The 23,488-nt window shown below is 42.3% G+C and overlaps 1 protein-coding gene and 1 non-coding gene across 5 annotated transcripts; one reads left to right on the forward strand and one right to left on the reverse strand.

Moving 5' to 3' along the window:
* Window positions 1–892: 892 nt before the first annotated feature.
* LOC107385347 (rho GTPase-activating protein 40) lies at window positions 893–21,950 on the reverse strand. 4 transcript variants are annotated; one of them, XM_015959171.3, is made up of 15 exons: window positions 21,753–21,950; window positions 11,027–11,256; window positions 10,061–10,281; window positions 9,488–9,557; window positions 7,584–7,732; window positions 6,303–6,468; window positions 6,011–6,102; window positions 5,467–5,544; window positions 4,461–4,620; window positions 3,815–3,897; window positions 2,382–2,588; window positions 1,990–2,133; window positions 1,645–1,796; window positions 1,484–1,539; window positions 893–1,137 (listed from the first exon to the last, which is right to left on the reverse strand). In XM_015959171.3, the coding sequence occupies exons 1-15, from the start codon at window positions 21,923–21,925 to the stop codon at window positions 1,031–1,033; spliced, it is 2,088 nt and encodes a 695-aa protein (XP_015814657.3). In that variant the 5' UTR covers window positions 21,926–21,950; the 3' UTR covers window positions 893–1,030. The 4 variants fall into 4 exon arrangements, with proteins under 4 accessions (XP_015814657.3, XP_054608132.2, XP_015814659.3 ...); XM_054752157.2 differs by lacking the exon at window positions 21,753–21,950 and adding an exon at window positions 17,145–17,278; XM_015959173.3 differs by lacking the exon at window positions 21,753–21,950 and adding an exon at window positions 16,993–17,138.
* On the forward strand, window positions 15,729–15,799 carry trnaa-ugc (transfer RNA alanine (anticodon UGC)). Its single transcript has one exon. It is a non-coding gene; the product is annotated as a tRNA-Ala (tRNA).
* Window positions 21,951–23,488: the final 1,538 nt, after the last annotated feature.

Here is a 23,488-nt window from a genome sequence, read left to right on the forward strand (position 1 = left end):
CCAACAGTTCAGTGTCCTTTTTTCTTTTTACACAAATGAAGAAACGCCTTTGTCTCTTTTGTCCTCCAAGCTGTAGAGGACAAACCGCAACAGAACAGCAAGCAAGGAGTGATGGATTAGCAGTTAGCAGGACAGCTAGCTTCTGCTCCTCCTGTTTAACTCCCTGCTGATTCTAGTGCCCAAAAAACAGAAGATAAAGAAAAAAAAATGTTTTCTGTATCAAATTAAAAACAGGTCATTTTTCGTGAAGTGGAATAAATTTCTCCTGAAAACTAAGTTTTCTGCCTGGTTTTTTAATTCTTAATAGATGTTTTGTGTAAACGAGCAGAAATAATAGTGAATAATTGATATTAAAAATCAAATAATTGTAACACTGCTGGATGAATGACAGAAAAAAAAATCAGACCCAGGAAATGGTCTAAACTCTTGTTTTGTTTTAAATCAACAGCTCCTGATAGCTAATGAACCTCAGCTGATGTTCATTAAACTGGATAATATCAATTTGTGTAGAATATGTACAGGCAGCCTGTAGGATTAGGCCCAAAGCAGGAAGACATGGCGTATTTGGAGCAGAAACTGGCGTGAGGTGGGGGTGGAGGGGGTCGGAATAGCCAGAGGTGCTCTGCATCCCCATCTGCTCACTTGTGGTTGGAGATGATTGCTTCAGAGGAAACCAGCGAGGCGCTCACCGTCTCTCTCCTCGATTCTGTGCAGCAGGTTCTCTGTAAGCAGCTTTTTGCTCACAGCGACGCGGCCCCACAGTAACGCAGGAAACCGATGATGATGATCCGAGGAGGGGAGGAAAAATACAAGATGGTAGATGAAGATGGAATGAACAAATGGAGGAGGAGGAGAGACGGAGGCCAGTTGGTTTTTGGGCTCTGCTCCTGGCAGATTCTCCACAAATCTGTTTCCGTTTCATCCGTCTGCCTCCCTGCTGCTCCGAGGATGAACAGGACAGAAAGTGGTTTTATGTCTCTTCTCAAACGGGTTCCTCAATCTGTCCGTCCCCTGTCCCACAAGTTTTAGGTCAGGGCGCCCTGCCTCCGTACGATTTCACCCTGATGATCCACTCTCCAGTGGGGTTACTGTTGTACAGGTCCAGTAGGTGTGTGTCCGGGTCCAGACAGTGCTCACCTGAAGAAACACAACGAGTAATCACTCACTGATTTACATTTGAGACGTCGGCGAGTTTTCTGGTCGACTAGCAGAACTATAATCCCAAATACTCCATTACTAAAGACAAAGAAAAGATCAAAAAACACATTTTAACTTTGATCTATGATTGATTACAAAGCACAAAAGACGAAGTTTGAAGTTTTCCCGTAAAGTGACGAGGTGCTGTGCTCATGGGAGTGAACAGACGTGTCTAATAAGCCTTTCTCTGCTCTGATAACTGCAGATGTACAACTCGTTTCACCTTCCTGCTTCCATCAGCTCAGTGAGCAGAAAGACACGCACACATCAGAGCCGAGAAACTCACCGATATTCCCGCCCACCTCGTAAAGAGCGCAGTCCGGAAACACCGCGGAGCCGTTTCTGTGGACGCATAAAAACATTAATGATGTTTTAGTTTGGATAAAAAGTTTAACGTTTAGAAAGTTCTGACAAGTTCCTTTATTCAGAGCTTCTGAAGTAGTGTACCTTCTCATTTTTCCCTTCCCATTTGCCGGGCTGCGGATATACTGGCGCTGAAACTGTTCGAGGAGGTCGGCGGTTCGAGAGTTGATGTTGAGGTGAAACTCCAACGAGCCGCTCACTATATCTCCAACCTGGACCTTCACTGAGCGACGCATCTACAGGACACACACAAATAGAAACTTTAACTTCATAAAGCATAACGACACTAAAGCAGTTGGAAGGCTTATAAAAGGTCCAAACAACTCAACTGCTGACTGATTTTATAGCAAACTAGATCTCTTGTTCATAGTTATTTCTTAAAGGCGACTTTCATGAGGTCTACGTTTACTTTTCCTCCATTCACCTCACCTCCGATTTGATTTTCTCAGGTTTTTCTCTGGTTTCTGGTTGGATCTTCTTCAGCAGGTTCTTGAAGCGGCGATCGTAGAACTGGTAACGACGGTTACTGTTCTCATTCAACCGGCGCACCTGACTCACGAGGAAATTTGGGATCTGGAGAGACAAAAGACATGACAAGGTGCTGATTAGCAAAGCTTCACACTGGTAATCACCGAGAAGAATGCTGAACACATTTCACAGCGACTAAACACTTTAGGCTCCTGGACCAGGAAGAGGAACCTCCTGATGTCTTGTTTTAATATAGTTTACAGCTTTTGCTCAATTCATTTCTGTAATGTTTGTTATGAATGTTGCCAACCAAGAACAGATTCAAACAAAAAAACCTGTGAGTTATTAGTTACCATCCAGAGCAGGTCCTGGTACCGGATAAGGAGCCTCATGACATCAGCTGCCTTCTCCACCTGCCCTTTCTCCGGTCCGTCAGTCAGTCGGATCGGCACGGCCTTATGGAGGAAAAGGTTGGGAGCCATGATGGTTGCAACAGCCCACAGGTTCATTCTGTTCTTCCTCTCTCTGGAAACGACCTTACTGAGGAATTCGAGCAGAGCCTGAAAAGAGGAAACACATTGACCCGTTGGAGTTTGTTCATATGAAGCACAGAAATCACAAAGTGAATTATTCACACACAGGATGTTTCTGCTGCTTCCACTGGAGTCTTCGTGAGGAGTTCAGCTGGCATTTTTACTACCAGTTACTCAAAGTGGAGCCGACTGCACACCTGTGCTGGTGAAGAGTGAGTCACGACCAAAATAAGGGATTGTATAAACAAAGTAGAGTTTAGAGGGTGGATTAAGAGTCAAAATGAGCTGTGATACCTTATGAAATGTACAGTAGTGTGTGTGTGTGTGTGTGTGTGTGTGTTTATGCAATATAACAATTAGTCAGTTGTTTTTACATGTCATTTATTTAAAGTTTTATGCAAACAAAGGCAAATATTTTATCATCTGTAGGATAAAATAATGCTTTGTTTAGTTAGTGATTATTAAAGGGGTGGTTCACTGAAAAACCATATTCTAATTATTACATCTGATTATAATCAGTCACTTGAGTTTTTCATGCAGGCTGAACATGAAAATAGTCTCCTACACCCATCTCCTGCATTAGCTTCTGATAGAAAATAGACAGTGAAACTCTAGGATTAGAAAAGCCTGACAGATCTACGTCACATTGTTGTTTTAGCATCCAGCAAACAGCAGAGAACCTCTCAGCTAGTTTAAGCTAACTGCTAGCATTAGCAGCACCACCACACAGCTGAACTTCTTCAGGCTTGTGTTATTTGTAGAGATAAAACATTGATGCAGAGTAAACAGTTAGCGCGGTAGAGTTGCTTTTATCCAATCAGAGGTGAGATGTCCAAATATCAGGAAATAAGACTCCAAATCCTGTTGTGCTTGTTCCCCTCTGATGAGGCATTCTGTTCCTGAAACAGATGGACCTGTACGACTCACAAGGCATTCCTACTAGACACCGCTGCAAAAATATTAGCTAAACGAGTGTTCAACACCTTTAAGTTTTCTGAATAAGTGGAATTTAAGTATTTTATTGTAGGTTACAGTGGTAATTTTCAAACAAGCAGCAACAAAAAAAGGAAATATATCCAAGTAAATAGTTTCAATTATGTTTTTTCTACAATTGCAGTTTCACAGGATCTAGATTTTCTAGTAAAATAATTTCAAAAGCCTTCATCTGTTCCAAATATTCTGGTGTTAAACCTTTAGTTCTGTTCTGCAACAATGCTGTGCATTTGGGTCATAAAATATCAGGGGTTTTCTACCTTTAGGGTGTTCCTGTTGGGCTCAGGCAGCAGCAGAATGAGCAGGTTCAGCATGTGAAGCTTCTGTCTCAGCTCTGTGATGTCTGAAGAAGAAAACAATGTGAGAAAGGCGGAAAACACACACACACTTCATTTCCTCTGCGTGCGACTAAGAGTAATGGGATATCTAATGATTAATGGCATTGTGACCGGTGGCCATTAGGTTTGTTAGCTTATGCCTCTCTGGTCACGCGTCGTTCATCACGCTGCTGATCCTCCTCACAAACTCTACATCAGACAGTCATCAGTCACATGATACTAATATCAATCTGCTCCTTTATTAAAGTGAAGCTACGCACAAACAGCTGACCCTCTCGTCTGCTGTGTCTCTGTATTTATGGAGGTGATGAAACATGTTAGCAATGGATTTCGGAGGTCCTCTGCATGTTCATCTTCAAACCAAAGATATAAAAATCACAGCACAGCTGCTGAGAGACTTTGGTAATTATGATCTGAACCTTGATAAGCAGTCAGGAAATTTGGCCAATAGATGGAAGCTGAACTGCTGAGGATCTCAGATGCCATCTTTTGACACATTTGACTAAAAAGGAAGAAACTGGCATGAAAATCTTCTAAAGAGAATATTTGCTGAGGATATTCGACTGACCCCTGACGGAGCTGAAGGTGTTGAGGTACTCCGCTGTGAGCAGCGGCTCAGGCAGGTCCCGGATGAACTTCTTGAGCAGCGCAGCAGCATCGTTGGCACTGACATCATCCCAGCTGAAACGCTCCGTGTAAAAATTTGTTTCCAAGTTCTCCTGCAGCACCTGAAAACAGGAAACATGAGATTTTTAAAGCAACGTGCTAACAATCATCCTCCCGAAACTGCTTCTCTGCTACAATCAGCCAACAAGTGGACATGTGTTCATTCACAGAAACACCCCCTACTTAAATTCATCTTTCTAGATAAAAGCAAATGATTAATGAAACAACATGATGAGAGCGGCACTGACAGAAATAAACACAGGTGAGACAAATACCATCACACTCCGGTTTCTGCAGGTCAAACTCACTTTATGGAAACGCTAGACTCTTGGCTGTGGTACGCTCATTCCATGAGACTCTTGTATATATAGTCGGGCATTAAATCAGACAGACATGCAGAGCAACAGGTCCAGCTGGATGTCAGAGCTAACAGAAAACGTCTCTGTTGGAATCCTCAGAAACACTCATTGTGCTTGTGTTAATATTTAGTGAAAATCAATTAAAACAAACTAAAAACTAGTATTTAATGGTGCGAAATGTATTTGGATTACACTTTTTGCTGTTTTTAGTGAAAAGATAATCATAATGATAATAGTCCGAGTTTATTGTTGTTATCTGATCCAGCTTAATTACTCACCATCTGATCTTTTTGTTCCTTTTATTGCCCACTGGCACCCTCTGGTGGCTGCTTTCATTAAACTTTATTATGAGTTTATTAAATAAAACAAAGCTAAAGAGCACAATTGATTTAGTGTCTCTGGACCGTGTTGTCCTGAATGTCAGCTGTAGTTAAACCCTAAAGCAAATAGATTTTTATTATGATGTTTCTGACATTTAAGAGTCAAAAGTTATTGAATGTCATTCAGCTTGTGAAAAGGGTAAGTCTGTCGGTGGTTTTTAAACAGTACCTTTGTTCTGAACTGAGATCCCGGAACTCGCAGGATCCCCTCTGAATCCATTCCTTTCTTCTCAAGAAATGTCAACAGCTGTAGAGAGAACAATCAGATGTGAGCAACTCTGAGTTTCCTGCAGCCTCTGCTGGTTGGACTCCGTAACTGCTGCTGCTCACAGGGTGTGGTCAAAGTGCTGCACCCCCAGAGCATGATGGGGTTTTGTTTGTCTGTATTTGAAGACCTAAAGTGGATTTTCATGTTCAAACTGGGCAAGAATCCAACAAATATTCAGCGTTTCACAAAGTCTGAACAGATGTAGTTCAGATGAATGCTACTGTGTTTCATGTGATGTCTGAGAAACACACACACACACACACACACACACACACACACACACACACACACACACACACACACACACACACACACACACACACACACACACACACACACACACACACACACACACACACACACACACACACACACACACACACACACACACACACACACACACACACACACACACACACACACACACACACACACACACACACACCTTCTGCAGGAAGAGAGGAATCAAAGTGTTTGGCTTCAGTTTCTGATCGTTCTCCAGCATCGTGGCCAGCGGCACGCCAAAAAGCGTACTTTCTGGAAAAGATCAAACAGCAACAATTCAACAACATCCTGTATCATGGGTGACATCACTTCCTGTGTGGGTGAAAGGTGCTTTGTGCAGAACTAATCACACATTCAAATACCAGTTTTGATCTCTCTTTTAATCTGAATTGAAATGTTTTTGTCCTCACATAACTATGTGTTAACCTTTTCTTCCAAGAATGCTTTCCCACCTGGGATTTTCCTCTTTCCTGTTTTGTGCCGCTTCACATCCACTTCTAAAATGTCGCACAGTGCCGTCATGTCGATGAGAGCCAACTGGCGCACCTTCTTCATGTCAGCATGGGAGAGATCCTGAATCCGGGTCACTCCGAGGCGACACTTGGGGCAGATCACCCGCTGAAGAGAAGGCGACACGTTAAAAATTAGAAACATAAAAAATGGGTGATGAATAACACGAAGGATGAAATCGCATCCATCATAAACACCGATTATTAGCAGCTCCTTAATGAGGGCAGAGCTTTTCAGGTAGAAATAGAAACTGGACTTTGAGACGAAACAACTCTGTTTGAGCTAATCCCAACATTTGTGAAACGGTTATCTAATCAAGTTCACAGAGCAGAGTGTAAAAATAATTGTGTCAAATTTACATAATTAAAATCCATCTTGACCCTCGGCTAAAAATACTTACTGATATTAAACTTGATGCACTTTAAACTGGGTCTGAAAACCAGAGGTGTGACCAAGCCACTGCTTTGCGAGTCACAAGTCACAAGTCTTTCCAGTCAAGTCTTGAGTCAAGTCCAAGTCAAAGACAATCAAGTCCAAGTCAAGTCCAAGTCCTTAATTTTGCATTTTCAAGTCATAATGAAGCCATCTGTCAAACTTCTATTTAATGACAATGATAATGAATAAATTCCAGAAGTGAAGCTTCTTAAAGCAAAATTTAAATTTAAAGCTGCTCCAACAAGCAGGAAGTGCAGCTGAAACTGATTATAAACAAAGTGCTGCTGGATTTAGGAGTACAAGATCAAACCCAGGACCAAGAATGATTTATGATTTTTGTCCATGTCATGCCACTTTTGTGCTAAAATATCAAATATGCTCAAGTCATCATCAAGTCAACAGATGCAAGTCGATTCAAGTCGCAAGTCATTGGCGTTCAAGTCCGCGTCAAGTCGTAAGTCTTGATAGATTTTTTGAAGTCAAGTCAGAAGTCATTATAATAATGACTCGAGTCTGACTCGTGTCCAAGTCATGTGACTCGAGTCCACACCTCTGCTGAAAACAGAATTATTCCTGTTTCTATTCAGCTGGTTTTAGGGTTTACTTTATTTTTCATGAGTGCAAATGGGATTAAAAGTTAACGTATGTAAGGTGCTAAGCTAGAGACAAATCTATTTGTGGCCTTCAATCTATAGTTAATCAAGTGTGAAATATTGCAGGCATTTCCTTTTGAAGCTTAATTAAAATTCTACTTTTAGATTTGCAGTCATCAGCGGCATGGCGCTTACGGGGAGGGTGCCGTCTTCTTTCTTGTGTTGGGTGTTATTCTGTGGAAATTTGGCCTGCTTCAGGAAGATGGCAGCCTGTTCGCAGTAGGCGATGTCCGTGATGAGGAATTCCTCTTTAGCAGCGCCTCGCTGATGCTCCAGAGTCATGGCTGAATGGATGCAAAAAGTTGTAAATTATTCAAATGAAGGAAGTTCACAGAAAACGTGTCAAAATGAAATCAAAGTGATGGTTGATGAAATGCGTGGGAGCACAAAAGAATTAAGATAAAGAGTAAATGTTCCATGAATTGTTATCTCTGATGACACATCAGATTTTTACCAAATGAACAAATAATCATCCGTTTCTAACAACTGAGATAAAAGTTCCTCTGAAAGGACACGGCGCTCTGAGAGTTCATCAGTAACAAAAACCAACCTGCTGATTTGTGTTGGAGTTAAAGTTTCTGATTTCCGTAAAACTTTAAATCAGATGACTAAAAACTTTTTGTTGAACAACTACAGCCACTGCAGTGATATCAAGAGGAAACCATTTTTATCTCCATTTTTTTTTTTGTTTTAAAACTGAAAATGGCAGCCTTTGGAGTTTTACTCATTAGTATTTTTATTTTTTCCCCCATGGCCTGTCTGGCTGTGAAGCAAACATGTCTGAATGCTGGTGACAAGCCGTACAGATTTACTCTCAGGTGTGACATCAAACCTTCTGCTTTGATGTCACACCTGACATCAAAGCGACAAAGTGACATCAAAGCTTCTGCTTTGATGTCACATCCCGCAAAGAAAGTTGACCATTGAGCAGGACTGATGGTTTATCCCTTGAGGTCCACGTGGCAGGGGTGAGGTGGTGCTCGCTCCTCACCCCTGCCACGTGGACCTCAAGGGATAAACCATCAGTCCTGCTCAATGGTCAACTTTCTTTGAGGGGTCACCCATGAAGACAGTGGGAGGGTTAAGACATGTGTTGAACGTGCCCAAGTCCATACTTATGAGAGCACCATGTGAGCAGCTCTGTGCGTTCATGTGCTTGTATATGTAAGGTTTCTCTATAGGAGCGTCCAATAGAGAGTGTGAGGTGCCACAGATCTGTCCCCCAAAGATGTGTAGGAGATGGGGGGGGAGCTCCAAGTGCCAGAGATCCAGGAGCTGCCTTAGAGCGCAGGGTCCCCAGGGAGACTAACTAGAAAAGCCCCAGCCCCCTCTCGAGAGGCGCAGACGATTGCCCCGGGGGGCCACAACCTGCAGCCGGCAGAGTCCCAGGAGATATCAGTGGCAAGCCCACAGGCCTGCCTGCAGCATCCCACCCCCAAGCCGGCCGAGCCTGGAACCCAGCGACCCAGGACCCAGGGGCGACCAGCCCCTCCGGGGACCCAAAAGAGCACAGGGACTCAGATCCCACCAGGCAGCCACCGGTATCGATCAGGCACACTCCAAATATCTTAAAACCCCCTGACCCGGGAGCTGCGAACACTCAGGCAGACCAAGGCACCACACCCCACACCAAATCAGGCAGAGGGAGGGCAGGCGAAGATGTGTAGTAGCACAAGAAATCCGAGGAGAGGGGAAGAGTCCAATACCCAACCTGTCATATGCAGTCATACACAGACACAGTCACACACTCCCTCCCTCATGCTCACACATGCCCATACAACCTAAGACTTCCAAAAATGAACGCTAGATACCCACTCACTCTCCCCTCACTCTCCCCATACACACTATTCACTCTGGTCTCGGTACTGCTGCACAATGGGTACAACCATCACCGGTTCCTAGAGTTCGCCCCTTTCTGCTGGGGTGATGATGAGCAGGCTCCCCCGCCCAGCGCTGAATTTAATTCAAATATAACAAGTGAAAAAAGGTTTCTCAGTGAACTTGCTCTTTAATTTTTATTCAGGTGAAGCAACTCCTACCTGAAAGAGGAGATTTAGCAACCGATGCCATACTGAGGTCGTCACTGCAATGAGGCTCTGGAAGCAAGGTCTGTAGAGAAGGAGGCCTGTTAACTTCCCATCAAAACAGCTATAAAAAAATTATCACTTCTTAAATACTCCTGGGAATAAAGTGTGTTTTCCTCTTTTCCTCTAACCAAACACACACAGGAATACAAGGTGTTTCCTCTGATAAGACACTGATAATGATCGGAGGTGCTGCGTTTCTGTGTCCTGACAGACGCAGAGCTCGGGGACAAAGCCTGGCATTTAAGTGGGACTTGCTTTTATAGTTGGAGGTCAGTCCTGCTGTAGGAAACAACAGAAAGTCCTTCACTCATTTCTGGCCATCACTTGGGGAAAAAGACATTTTATTTCTGTTTCTTTTATTTTTTTTAAACATGTTTTTTCCATCCCAAACCAACAGGATCTCCTAGGAGGAAACTGAAGTGCTGTGATGTAAAATGTCATCTGTAGTGATAAAAACAAACACCTGGGGCATCAGAACAATCTCAAGAATGGCATTTTCTGTGTGCAACACTTCCTCATACTAACCGCAGAAATGGGAGAGTCGAAGATGTCTCGAACGTCACGTGGTGGCGTTTTGTTCTTTTGACGGCGAGATATCGTGTAGGAGTCGAGTCGACGCTGGACGGCTTGAGCCTGCGCCCGAGTAAGAGTGGACAGAAGCACCGCCTTGTCTACATCCTCGCCATCTTCGCTGATAAGGGTTGATAATCCAGCATCTGTTAGCCACTGCTCCTCCTGGTCTCCGTCTGAATCGTGTAGAGGAGCAGAAAAATCATGAATGTTAAAATACTCTACAAGTATAATCTAGAATTACTGGATTACTTCTAATTTTGAGCCAACTATAGCTTCACATGATCACCTTTTTCACTTTGCTTAAAGATGACAATAGAAAACATAAAGTCCAGTCATAGGATATGAACTTTTATAGAAGTATTGGGTGAAAAAAAATTCTCTCATTTTTTTCTCACTGACAATCACATAAAAATGTGTTTATTCCATTGGAACCCTCCCATAACAAGAGTACACGAGCTGCACCAGCCAGCCTGGGTGGAGCAGCATTACATCAGAGACTTTATTACAACTACAGGAGTTATGACTATGCAGACTCTGGCTCCTGTACATCCAATAATCAATATTAAGCTTTTTAAATCCAGTAAAAACACATTAGACCATTTCTTTTCACACAGAAGACTTGTTTATACAAAGTAGTGCCTCTGATTCTTTTTAAAAAATCTGCTGAAAACCACATTAACATCCGATCGAGTCTGCATTCATCATTGTCTGCTCCCCCTGATAATCCTTCAATCTTCTAGTGTTTGATTGTGTTGCTATGGTGATGATGAGTACTTTGCCACATGAGAAACCTGAGATACTGCCATGGTGAATGAATCATTTCAAGGAAATGAAGGATCTCTGTTGCATTTGAGGACACAAATTCTCTCCTTTCTTTCCATTCCTAAAGAAACAACACTGGATGTGTGTGTTAATTACCTTCTGACTCTCTGGAGTGTCTTCTGCCGTGGTCAAGATCTGCTTCACCACTCCCCTGTCGGATGGTCTCAACCTCATTCCAGAAGGAGTCCAGACACTGTTTATCGGGGTGCCGCTCCTGCTCCTGGTCCTGGGAGGGAAGCGAGTGGGGTCTGTAAGTGTGCTCAGCGGCTGCCTGGTCCTGTGGGCTGGCCCAGGGCTCGACGCTCATCTCGGTGGGGCTGGGATCTCTGGTGCAGACATACACACACGTAAAGAAATCACACGCATGCATGCAAACAAATGAGCAGAAACACAAAGACACAAAGGAACGATGAAGATGGAGGCGGGAATGGATGGATGAATCGGCTTGGAGAGATGGAGACAAAAGTAGCGGGATAAAGGGAGGACCGGTGTGAGGAGAGAGATGGGGAGCACACACAAAGGGGGTGGGGGGGGTCTATTGTTCTTGGAAAATGGGACCTGGAGGAAAAGTACCCAAAACAGCCACTGGGTGTCACTGTAACAATATGACATCTTTAGGATGACGCCCCCCTCCACCCACCAAAACATTTCTGATAACAGAACCCTCCAACAATACAATCTGAAACGTACAACTGAAAGTTTTAGACTAATAAATCATACATTTTCTATGTGCTCACAGGTGATAAAAGTAGTCTGTTTTTCCTGAGTAGGTGTCAGATCCCTCTGCTTCTCTGCTAACAATGGGACACATTCAGTTGGCAGACGTCAAAGGGCCAAAATGTGACTTCAGCGATCACATAAACGCACAGGAAGTGGTCTGTTGACTCACAACAGTGGTTTAGTCACATTCTTTGAGTCAGCAAATCTCAAAAAGACAGAAACAAACCACCAGATTCATTTCTGAGGAATGATGATGTCGTCATTGCAGAAAGAGAAGGTGCCTAATAAAACTACAGGTGCTGGAAGTATCCAAGCCAAGAAAATAACCAGCATTCCTTCCGTTGTGCTTCGAGATGTTCCCATAAACATAACAACTGTAAGTCAGCTGAAGCAAGATCTGATCAGAAGAGCTCAACCAGTTTTATGGTGGGGGTTTGATGAGATCCTGAGTTTCTACTGAAAGTCGTTTAAAGTCAAGTGACAACCAGAAAAAACAAAATAACCATTTACAGCGTGGCACACGGGTCTGTTTATTATTTTAATCAATGTACAATGTAAAAGAAAAATAATGTATGAATATGTCTTTTTTACAAGAGCAATTTTATTCCCATTAATCTTATGTAGAATCATTCAACTTTTGGTTTTCTAATCACACTTAGAAATAACTGCAAAAACATCTCAAACTGATTTAATCTAATTGAATTTGAAAATGTGTTGAGTTTGCAGCTTAAACATCAGAGCTGAATAATGCAGAAAAGGGACAGAAGGCTTTGATAAATAAACCTTAGTGCGGACAACGAGGTGTGCTACTGCTGCAGAAAGAACACCACGGCCCTTGTTTTACAACTCTGTCATTTTTCTAAAAAAGCTATGAAGTAAGTCCGACAACAACAAACAAATTTATTGTGTAAAAAGCATTGCCATGTTTCATAGTTCTGTGAACCAGCATGATTACATTCCAACAGCTGATCCAGTTTATTCCAATGGAAACAAAACCATAACGGTTGAAAACAACAAACACAACTATGAAAAAAAGAGTAAGATCTGTCTGAGTGTAAATTAACGCAGAATAAATGAAAAGCCCAGCATCAGCGTTCTTTGGTGGGATAGAGGCTATAAATGAATATCTTAAACTTAGAAATGACGAAGTTACAATCATTTGGTCAACATTAAGTTTTCACGCTACCAGTCCGAGTAGGTGTAAATGAATCCCTAAAACATTTTAGCTCAGTCTCTGTACATTTTAGTCATTTGGTATTAGCCAACGCCAATCAGCTGTGGCAGCCATTTTGAATTAGGTTAACTTTTGTAAATGTTTATGTATAGCGACTTCTAGGGTTCTACAGCCCCCCCAAGACTCTTCACAACAAAATCAGTTATTCACACACTGGTGGTGACGAGCTACGATGTAGCCACAGCTGCCCTGGGGCGCACTGACAGAGGCGAGGCTGCCGAGCACTGGCGCCACCGGTCTCTTGTCCACCACCAGCAGGCAGACTAAGTGTCTTGCCCAAGGACACAACAGCAGAACGTTCAGGGAGTTTCATTCAAATATGTCTAAGTAAACATGAGGTGTGTTGCTAACAGAGAAACAAACATGCTCTCTCACTCACACACACACACACACACACACACACACACACACACACACACACACACACACACACACACACACACACACACACACACACACACACACACACACACACACACACACACACACACACACACACACACACACACACACACACACACACACACACACACACACACACCACTGTCTGTTGAATATCTTTGCCTTAATTTAGTCATTTAAAATAATTGCTATCGGTTGAATGTATCCGTCTCTAACTCATACGGACGTGAAAATAAGCCATGAAAAGATTCCTACATTTAAAATTATTTTTAGAAGGCCAGGAAACTCAAAGTAATGCAGATTCAGAATGCCTCACAGACAAAGCCGCAGAATTTCTCACACTTAGGAACCTGCCAGCAGACATCTTGTTAGATAACAGCTGAATGTCAGTTATACATGCTCTTTACATAAATCAATCATTTCAACTTTAAATGACTGACTTTGTATTATCTTGTCTTCCACAGGTGATGTATGAAGTTTTATGAATATTTTATTTATTAAACAATGGAATAAACGTTTATTTTGATTGCCTGAAGATTTGGATAATTCTCCAGGCAGGGTAGTGACCTTCATCAGCTCCACAAACAAATACTCAAGAGGAAGAGTAGAAAAGTGTTAGCAATGCCAGATCAGATCTCAGCCTGCTGATGAAAGGATATGAAAATGAGAAGAGCACAGATTCATTTACTGGATCATGACAACAGTGCAAAGACCCGACATGTGCCAACAACATAAAACCAGAAGTTTAGCAAGTATCCTACAATGCAAATGTTTAAAGTCACAATCAGACCAAATTTAGGAAAAACAGACGACACACCTTAAACTGTAAACCAGCAACAAGCCGTCCGTCCGTCGTCTACTCAACTTTACTTTAAAAACAAACAAATCAGACTTGACCAAAAACATCCATGAAGCTAAAAACAGAATTTAGTAAAAACACCTACCCAGACTTCTTCCTGTAGTTCGATGATTTCAAACGCCTGCCCCGCATTATTGGATTAAAGTCTGAATGCCGGTTAAAACGGATAAATGGGGACTGTTGAAACTGCATGCCCAACACCACCTCTTGCCTGCCTCCCATTTCCACACAGCTGTAGGAATCAGAGAATTACAGTCCTGCACACAAACCAGCTTTATTCAGAGTCTGTGGCTAGATCCCATGTGAGAGTGAGCTAAATCTGTCAGTCGTTCAGATTTTTCTGAGCTGTAAAAGGAAGTGATGCAAGCTTTTAGAATAGTTTGATGACACTCTTACTATGAAAACCTTTCTCACCTGTTCCCTCCCCCGTGCTCTGAGGGGACACGCCCTAACGAGGTGTGTGACAGACTTCCAGTGCCTCTCCGGTTCTAACAAGAATGTCGTAAGCTCAACAAAAGCTGTCTTTGCATATAAATAACGGAGTAGAACGGTAGAAATAAAAGCTGACTAAACAAAATTCTGTCTACCTGGACAACTGATAACTCCCATGTAAGAAAATGGAAAAAAACAGATGGCGATAACAAAATAGGGAAGTTTTTAAATGAAAAGGTGAAAGTTTCTCAAGTTTCACAAGCGTGACTGGTCTGTCAACAATGACTGTGAGCAGTCCTGTAACCCCCCCCCCCCCCACACACACACCCACACCCACACAGCCACACACACACACACACACACACACACACACACACACACACACACACACACACACACACTCCATCTCACCTACTTTCACTAGTATTTATTTCCATTATTTCATGTCACATTCAGTGCAACTGATGATGTAAAAACAGACACTTACAGGGGCCATATCACGGAAGATCCACTTATAGGAGCTTTTTGCCATGTGATATTGTTGTGTCCTCATGAAAAAGACTCACAAACCCGTTTTTGGCTGCATTCATGCATTTTCGTTTCTCGGCTGCAAGTTTTCTGATTCTGAGGTAAAAACCTGCAGACATGAGGATGGAAACGAAGTACGTCATCGGACCTTTCTCCTCCCCATGAAGCTAGTCTCAGATCTGAAACCCACCTCCTCTGGAAGTATAGGCCACTAACGCCCACTTTCTCTGAGTTGCTAATCTGAAGAGTTTGATTTAATCGCTGCAGTTATAAATGTTTTAGTCTGACTGTCATGTCACAGACAATCTCCACCGTACCAGAGTGGATATCTTGGTAAGATTTGTTCATAAACCGTACCTACCTTTGCTCCTAAAGGTATAAAATAGCTTGATCTGGAACCTTTAAAGGAGTTTGACTAATTTGGTGCACAGCCTTGCGTTCAGCCAAATGTCACAGAAACACATGAATTCAAACATCATGTCTTTGTTCTGTCTGTTACAATAAAAACTTTATAAGTATTCCAAGGAAGGGCTTCTAGCTCTGCCGCTTACCAACACCTAACCAGTTACTTTAACCTCTGCAGTTTTAAGAGCCAAATTAGTCCAATTCTATTGATAGTGGAAGGGGATGTGGCTCAGTGGTAGAGTGCATGCTTTGCATGTATGACACCCAGGTTCAATCCCTGGTGTCTCCAAAGATTTCTGTGGCTATGTAGGTTAGATCACTAGACTCATGATCCGAAAGTCGTGAGATCCAAACCGACTGCTGATGCATCACTCGTTGAAGCATCCCTGGGCAATATGCTGATCCCTACGCAGTGCCGCCAGTCGTTTGGAGAGGCAAGCTGGCCCAAGGATGAGGGAGGTGAGATCCATCCTCATGGAAAATGCTAGATAAATCTTTAGTTCTCAGTGGTCTGGGACTGGGAGATCAGGGTTCAAATCATACTGAAGATTTTAGCAAAGGGACCCAATGCCTCCCTGCTTGACACTCAGCTAAAAGGGGTTGGATTGGAGGTTTAAACCAACAAATAGTTCCTAAGCAAGGCCACAGCTGCAGCTCACCGCTCCCCACAGGGATGGGTCAGATGCAGAGATGAATTTCACCAGTGTGTGATGACTAATGGGACTTTAACTTTACTAAAGCACCTTAAAAACCATGCAGGATCAAAGTACCACCCTGAAATATGAATTTGTGTTTAGTAGAAGGATCAGACTCATAACCCAAATCATGATGCCAGAAACATCACCAGCAGTGACACAAAACCCCTTGAGCCCGCCCCCAGGCTTCTCCCTAATGAAAATAACTGCCTTAGTTTACCTTGCTAGCTCCACTCCTTATAAGACTATAGAAAGAGAACTCAGCTTCTAGACAAACCACATGCTTCAAGCTAATTTTAAAAAAGCACAGCTGAAAATGTCAGCATGTTTAGGATTGCTCTGAGTTGAATAGATCTTGCAATCACAACAGGAAGCCATGCACTCAGAGAAGAATGGACACACATAAAGTCGTCTGTGTTCGTTCTCGTTACAGAAAGAAAAAACACAGGTAGCCTTAGCGAACAGCTGTAGCTGTAGCAAACACTAATCAACTAGAAAACACACACAAAAAAAAAAAATGGATTCCAGAAAAAGACATTTGTTTAAAAAAATGCGACAATTTTCTTACATGTGCAGTTGAATTTGTTACGTGAAGAAAGAAGACCGGGGAGGTACATTGTTAAATGAGAGTCAAACACAGATGAAAAAAATAATAATCTCCAAAAAGCAAAAATGTAATATATGTCTCATCTAATTAAAATATAAAAAAACTCTGAGTGATCTCTAAATCTAGTAAAATCTGCAGTAACTGTTAATCCAAGCAGAGCAAGCATAAGTCTAATCCTACCTGGTTTTGGCCTGCCTGATAGCTTTGCCCCAGAGCAGCAGCAGGGCAGCAGAGCCACTTTTCCCCCATGGCATCCTGCAGTTGTCCCCCCACCCCCAAGAAAGCTGAGAAGTGTAGGAAACAGCAGCTGCCTTTCCCTGGCAAGCTGTTACCTTGTAAGCTCTTCAGCGTCGAAACTTATTAGGACAGTCTGCCTGTGCTGGCAAGAATGTCACTACACTGCATCCTGGGGCAGGAAAAGAGGTCTGCAGCAGTGCTGGAGAGGGAGAAGCTGAGTGGCTGAGTTGGTCACTGGGGCTGGAACAATCAGAGAAAAACTTATTGTGTGCATGGTTAACAGCTAAAGATGGCGATAGAACGGATGGATCAGTGAACATGGCAACTGCAGGCCTGTTTTTGTTGTTGTCTTCAGTGATGTGTGACACATGCAATTTGATTTCTGACCTTAAGTGTTCTGTCAGTAACTCTAAGCAGGGGTGCCCAATCCTGGAGGGCCGGTATCCAGCAGGTTTTGTGGTTTCTCTGCTCCAACACACTTGATTCAGTGGTTGAATCACCTGTGCAACAGTGCATCAGGCTCTACAGAAGCCTGTTAATCACCTGCTGATTGAATTCAGGTGTGTTGAAAAGGGTTTAAATTACAACCTGCTGGATAGCGGCCCTCCAGAACCAGGCTTGGGCACCCCTGCAGATATCTGGTCTGAAACACTTTTACCTTTAAAATAAACTGATTCAACTTTAAATTCAATCAAATACTGCAGATACAATGCACAATGAATGCAGCCAAGTACAGGGACATCCTGGACAAGAACCTTTTCCAGAGGGCTCAGGATGTCAGACTGGACTGAAGGTTTATCTTTCAACATGACATCCTTTCCATACCCACTGTAAATGGTTTACGATATGTTCCTCTTGTCCAGAGACAACCACGTCCACTTCAGTGTAGCTTGAAGAAAACTCTTCCATTTCAGATGAATTTTGTGAAATTGGTAATGACAAAGGGGGGCTCAGATGCACCTGAATGAAGAAAGCAGCTTCTGATGACAGGATTTGGAGCCTTCTTCTTGATATTTGGACATCTCGTCTTAGATCGGATAACAGCAGCACGACTCTATCACTGACTCTGTTTGCTCTGCAATGTTGATGTTGTTTCATCACAAATAACACAAGCCTGGAGGAGTTCTGCTCATGTGGTGGAGTCGCTAATGCTACTAGTTAGCTTTTACAAGCCAAGACGTTATCTGCTGTTTGCCGGACGTTAAACCAACAAATGCCTTCTTTGTCAAGATGTGTGAGTCCATAATTGTTAAGTGACAGTGTGACGCAGATCTGTCAGACTTTTCAAACCCTAAAGTTTCTATTGTCTATCAGAAGCTAATGCAGGAGATAGGTGTAGGAGACTCTTTTCATATTCAGCCTGCATGAAAATCTCAGACTGACTGATTATTATTAGTAATAATCATAAAAATAAAGTTTTTTTCGGTGAACCACACCTTTAAGATGTTGCCTGTCAAAGCACATATTGTTTTGGACAGTTAAGACTTCTTTTCTGTTGTACATCGTAAAGCATCTGGTGGGATTGTCAACAGCCTGTGCTCTCTCAGCACTTTGGCACACTTCCATCAACGTCTTACAATCGGTTTGCCAACAACCAGATCAACACAGATTACACAGATCACAGGGACGTCTCTTAGAAGTTTGCCTTTCGCTTCAGCTCTTTCAACTTAAACTAATTTACTACTTAGCTAGGTCCACAAGCCAGACCAAACCCTCCATGATGCACTCTAAACTCTTGGTCCTTAACCTCCATTGTGTATGCTGGTTTAGATCAAGCATCTAGAGTTTTAGGTTGCAGTCTCTAGACTATTAGTAAAGATTTCAACCCTTGTTGGCTTTTACCATATTGACCAAATCATAAACCCAAGGTGGGAAGTGGTAATTATGTCTATTAAAGCCACTTTAACTGGTGGGAAGTGAAAATGTCCAAACATGTACTTTTTCCATTTCTTGAACCATCTTGACGGTCATTCCAGGCAAGGTAAGCCCTTTCTACCCCATCCGACAATCCTTCTTAACTCGCAAATACGTTCAAATGAAATGGAGAGTGAAGAACGTGAGGGCACATCTTCACCTGACCTTCCAGATGGCATGTGATAGCCTGCTCAGCCTCGTGCCCCTGCTCATCATCCTTTTGGCAAGCAGGGCACTGAGCCGCTGTGAGGAGAAGGGGGAGGGATGGGAGAGGAGAGCTCAAACAGTTACAGAGTGGGTTAAATGTGGTTGAAAAAGGAGGAAGGATGACCTCTCAGCATCTCCAGATGGTCTGACTGACAAGTAATCAGTGAAGAACGATAACCAAACGTCCCCCACAACAACAAAGCGTTAGCTTGGAAACATGTTCAGGCACACAAACACAACGGCACGTGGAACAGAAACATGAGAAAATCTGTCATGATGATAGTGATGAAATCCATGCAGCTGATGCAAACCGATTTTTCATCTAAGGACCACCATGAAAATATAATCAGATGAGATGTTGTGAATTTCCAGTTTACAAACCAGGCCGTTTAGTAAAAAAATGGTTGTAATACTCTGAATGCCTGCATACACACGTGAGTCACCTGCTGGATCACGCTTACTGTGAAGTGAGTGTGTATTCTCGTCACTATTTTTGCTTGGCACATGCATTCATCTCGACGATGTAGTATAACTAGTTCTGAAAGCACGGAAGATAACTGAGCCGAAGAAAAATATGTAGAATATTTGAGCGTGTAAAGAAAACAACCTCATAAAAAATCTTACTGTGAAATGAACACAAAACTTTTTAACTTTACTGACAAACAAATTCAGCCTTTTTTCTCTAGACATCGCCAGTAAAAAAGAGAACTCCTTTTCATGGCTCAGCGGAGATTTGTTGTTCATGAGACAATGATCGGTATCAAAACTAAACAGGCCAGGTTGGTTCAGAAAGATAATAACCACCTTTGGAGTCATAGCATCTCCTCTTTAGAACAGACAATGAGACGTCAAGTTCTTCTTTTACTTTCCTGACATTTCAAATTAGTCCTATTTGATTATCTCTTTGGTTTCAACACTAAAAAGCAGGCAGTAAAAGCAAGTTTGAGCCCGCTCTTCTAAAAACCTACACCGATCACTAGAGTCTGGGCAGATGAACAGAACAGGACCGACTGTGTGCCATCATTCATCTTCAAGATCAACACAAAATAACTTCCTTGACCGCATCTCTGTCACTAAATCCCATCACATATAGACCTGTATCAACATTGGCTAACTAAGCAGCATGAGTGATAGTTCAGACTAAAACTCTACAGTCATGGTTGATGCATGTTAACACACACATTTCCTTCTGCACCTTACTTCCTGTTTTACTTCCTCATCGCCTTTGAAAGTGCACTTGTGTTCTTGATCCATAACACACTATCTTCATCCTTAGCATTGTGACAAATTTATTTTAAATTCCTTTTTCTAGCAGCATTTGTTCTTTGCATAAATCAAAACAAAAGAATGTATCAGGGCAAAGACAGTCCTTTAATGTTTCACAGACGCTGATTGCCTTAAGCTGAATAGACAGCTGGAAAACATTCTCCTCTCGTGCCATATGGGCTTAAAGTGGATTACAGCCACGGCGCTTTACACGGACTATTGTATTTTGATTTCAAACACACACCCTTTGGCAAGACTATTATACAATTATTACAAGGTAGGATTAGTTAGTTAATTCTAGTTCCTGCTAGCTGCATAGATGACACATTTGTGTGTCAGTTATACTCATATTTACCATTTCCACTGGGGATGTAAACACTTGCAAAGAAGCTGAAGGGAAAAAAATCTAAACACACTTTTAACTTGCTTATTGGTATTAAAGCAATTCTTACAACACACACACACACACACACACACACACACACACACACACACACACACACACACACACACACACACACACACACACACACACACACGCGCACACACACACACACACACACACAAATTCCATACAGCACAAGACTCGGCCAACAATAGTATTCAACATCGATCTAATGATTTTAGTATTAAGGGATTAAAGGACCTGTAAATAATCATATTCAATCAAGTATCAAACCTTTTCTTTGTTGCAATGTGCCACATGATGAACTGAGTGCAGAACAATAAACTAAAACTAACATAAAGTTAAATATTCAAAATCTGATTTAATTAAATAAAGGTAAACCCTAATTATTTGGAATGAACTCCAAACATCAAGTTATATCTAAAGAAGCAAATCTGAGTGGTTCACCTAAACATTTAGGCTTATTCCTGAATTAATTTTAGAATCATTCAGATAAAATAGGTTTCTGTAAAGAATTATTTTACTGCCTATATTTGTATGAAATATTCCACAAAAGAGTTCCAACAGCCAGCTGATGTCAAGCGTGCACAATGAGAGAAAGTCACGTCTTTGACCGGCTTTAGGTTAATGAGCGGCTGAGCCCGCTCACCAGAGCAAAGCCGCACGTGCAAGCACAAAGATTACACCCATAGCAACCGCTCCTGGCACCTTAGCAACCAGCGATGCTTACCTAGTACCAAGTCAAAAGGGAAATTACATATTAACCTGGTAAATGCGCAAACAATGCGATTTTCAATGTCTTCTTCATGATAGTATCTATTCTTAAACAATCATAGCTCACCGGCTTAAACAAAGGGCTGGAGTTGGGTTATCTAAATGAGAACTAAATTTGCACATTTTGTTTACTTACCTGGAAAATCCCCATCGAAGCCACCGGTGAGCGACGGCTCGACTGAGCGTGTAGTGAACTTTTTTCCATGTGGAGCAAAAGCAACAGTGGTGACTCCTGCTGTGAAGACTGTCAACAAGCAGATGGAGATCAAACGGGATGAGAAAACCTGCTGCTGGACGCCAACATCTCATGTTGTGGCTGACGTCACTACGTTGAGCTTCACGGGTCTCTCTCTCTCTCTCTCTCTCTCTCTCTCTCTCTCTCTCTCTCTCTCTCTCTCTCTCTCTCTCTCTCTCTCTCTAGTCTCTCTCTCTAGTCTGGTTTTTTACATAAAATCAAATTCTTCAAAGCCAGAAGGTCAATGTCCATCATTTTTTCTGAAATGTTTTTTGTATAATTGTGAATAATTAGAGAGGCATTTAAAATGCATCTATATAGTCATTTCCTTTAAATAGGCCTGGAGGTTTTCAAAATTGGAAGGATTCTTTATTGGAGGCCAGGATTTTCACTCTTCATATGACAAAGAAGAATAACTAAAACTCGATTTAAGTTTATAATTCATCATTTCTTTGTTGTTTAACACTAATTTTTGTTGACTTATATTATGCCTAAATATGTGGGCATTTGAGAAGATACATTATTTACCTCGCCTGACAAGCCATCCATGTCTGGCCATGACCCATAGGCAGCTCTCAGTCGTGGGGCAGGATCTACAGTTGTCTTTCAAACTGTCTCTGCAACTCACTTTGGACAACTCACGGTTATAGGGAGTCTATATCTCCTCCTTTTCCGGTCGGCTCATGGGTCCCCAGAAGAATGAAAATATTACTGCATGTCAACGAGGCTAAAAGAGCTACTTTCTAATCCATGGCTGGATCGCACAAGTTGTACTTCAAATCAAATGGAAAGCAATGATGTGTGTTTTGACCACGCCAGTCACATACTTTGAGATTTATAAGCTTGTAAATGTTCATAATTAGCATGGCTACAAATCAGAAGTTGGTACGTCACAGTGGAATCTTCTCTGCCCAGCATAGCTATTACTTACCAAAGTGCCATATTTATGGTCTTGAAGGAAGAATCTGAAGTTCGCTGAACTTGCAGCCATTTTTCTCTGTATTTCTCTGTTTCTGGTTTGATGACTTCAACTTGGTGATGGGCTAGGGTTAGTCCAGAGTAGTCCTGGACATATTTTCACACAAAACCTAAAATAACATTTCTCCCTGTTCAATAATTAGCTCCTTTTTAGCATCAGAATGTGTCTTTAAAATTCACGCACAATACATGGTTTTAGCCCCAATGACTTGCATTCATATTTGTGTTCTTCCAGGAACCCATGGTCCGGAAGAGGATGGGCGTGACTTAGGCTCCCTATAGATGTCAGTCAATGGGGCAAACCGCCAAACACATCTTTTGTCTAAACAAAAGACTTAAGTACCTCTAGCTGCTTTTGACTCAAAGAAAAGCCCAAGTCTAAACAGACCAAAGTTGATGCCAAGCCGTTTCTAAATGGTAAATGGTCTGTATTTGTATAGCTTCTTCTTAGGGTTCTACAACCCCCCAAGATGCTTCACAACACAATCAGTCACTCACCCATTCACACACACATTCACATGCTGGTGGAGATGAGCTATGATGTAGCCACAGCTGCCCTGGGGCGCACTGTCAGAGGCGAGACATGCCAAACACTGGCACCACCAGTACCTCTGACCAAGCAGCAAGGCGGGTTAGGTGTCTTTCCCAAGGACACAACA

This window comes from Nothobranchius furzeri, chromosome 3 (genome assembly GCF_043380555.1).
Source record: "Nothobranchius furzeri strain GRZ-AD chromosome 3, NfurGRZ-RIMD1, whole genome shotgun sequence".
In the NCBI taxonomy this organism is placed as follows: Eukaryota; Metazoa; Chordata; class Actinopteri; order Cyprinodontiformes; family Nothobranchiidae; genus Nothobranchius; species Nothobranchius furzeri.

Bases quoted from the DNA above. Each gene is read 5' to 3' on its own strand.
- LOC107385347 (XM_015959171.3), bottom strand. From the start codon at position 21,925: ATGAGATGTTGGCGTCCAGCAGCAGGTTTTCTCATCCCGTTTGATCTC. The intron at 6,469-7,583 runs GTAAGCGCCATG...CCTTCTCTTCAG, and splicing joins AAGAAGACGGCACCCTCCCC to CGGGTGATCTGCCCCAAGTG. The intron at 1,540-1,644 runs GTACACTACTTC...ATGCGTCCACAG, and splicing joins GGGAAGGGAAAAATGAGAAG to AAACGGCTCCGCGGTGTTTC.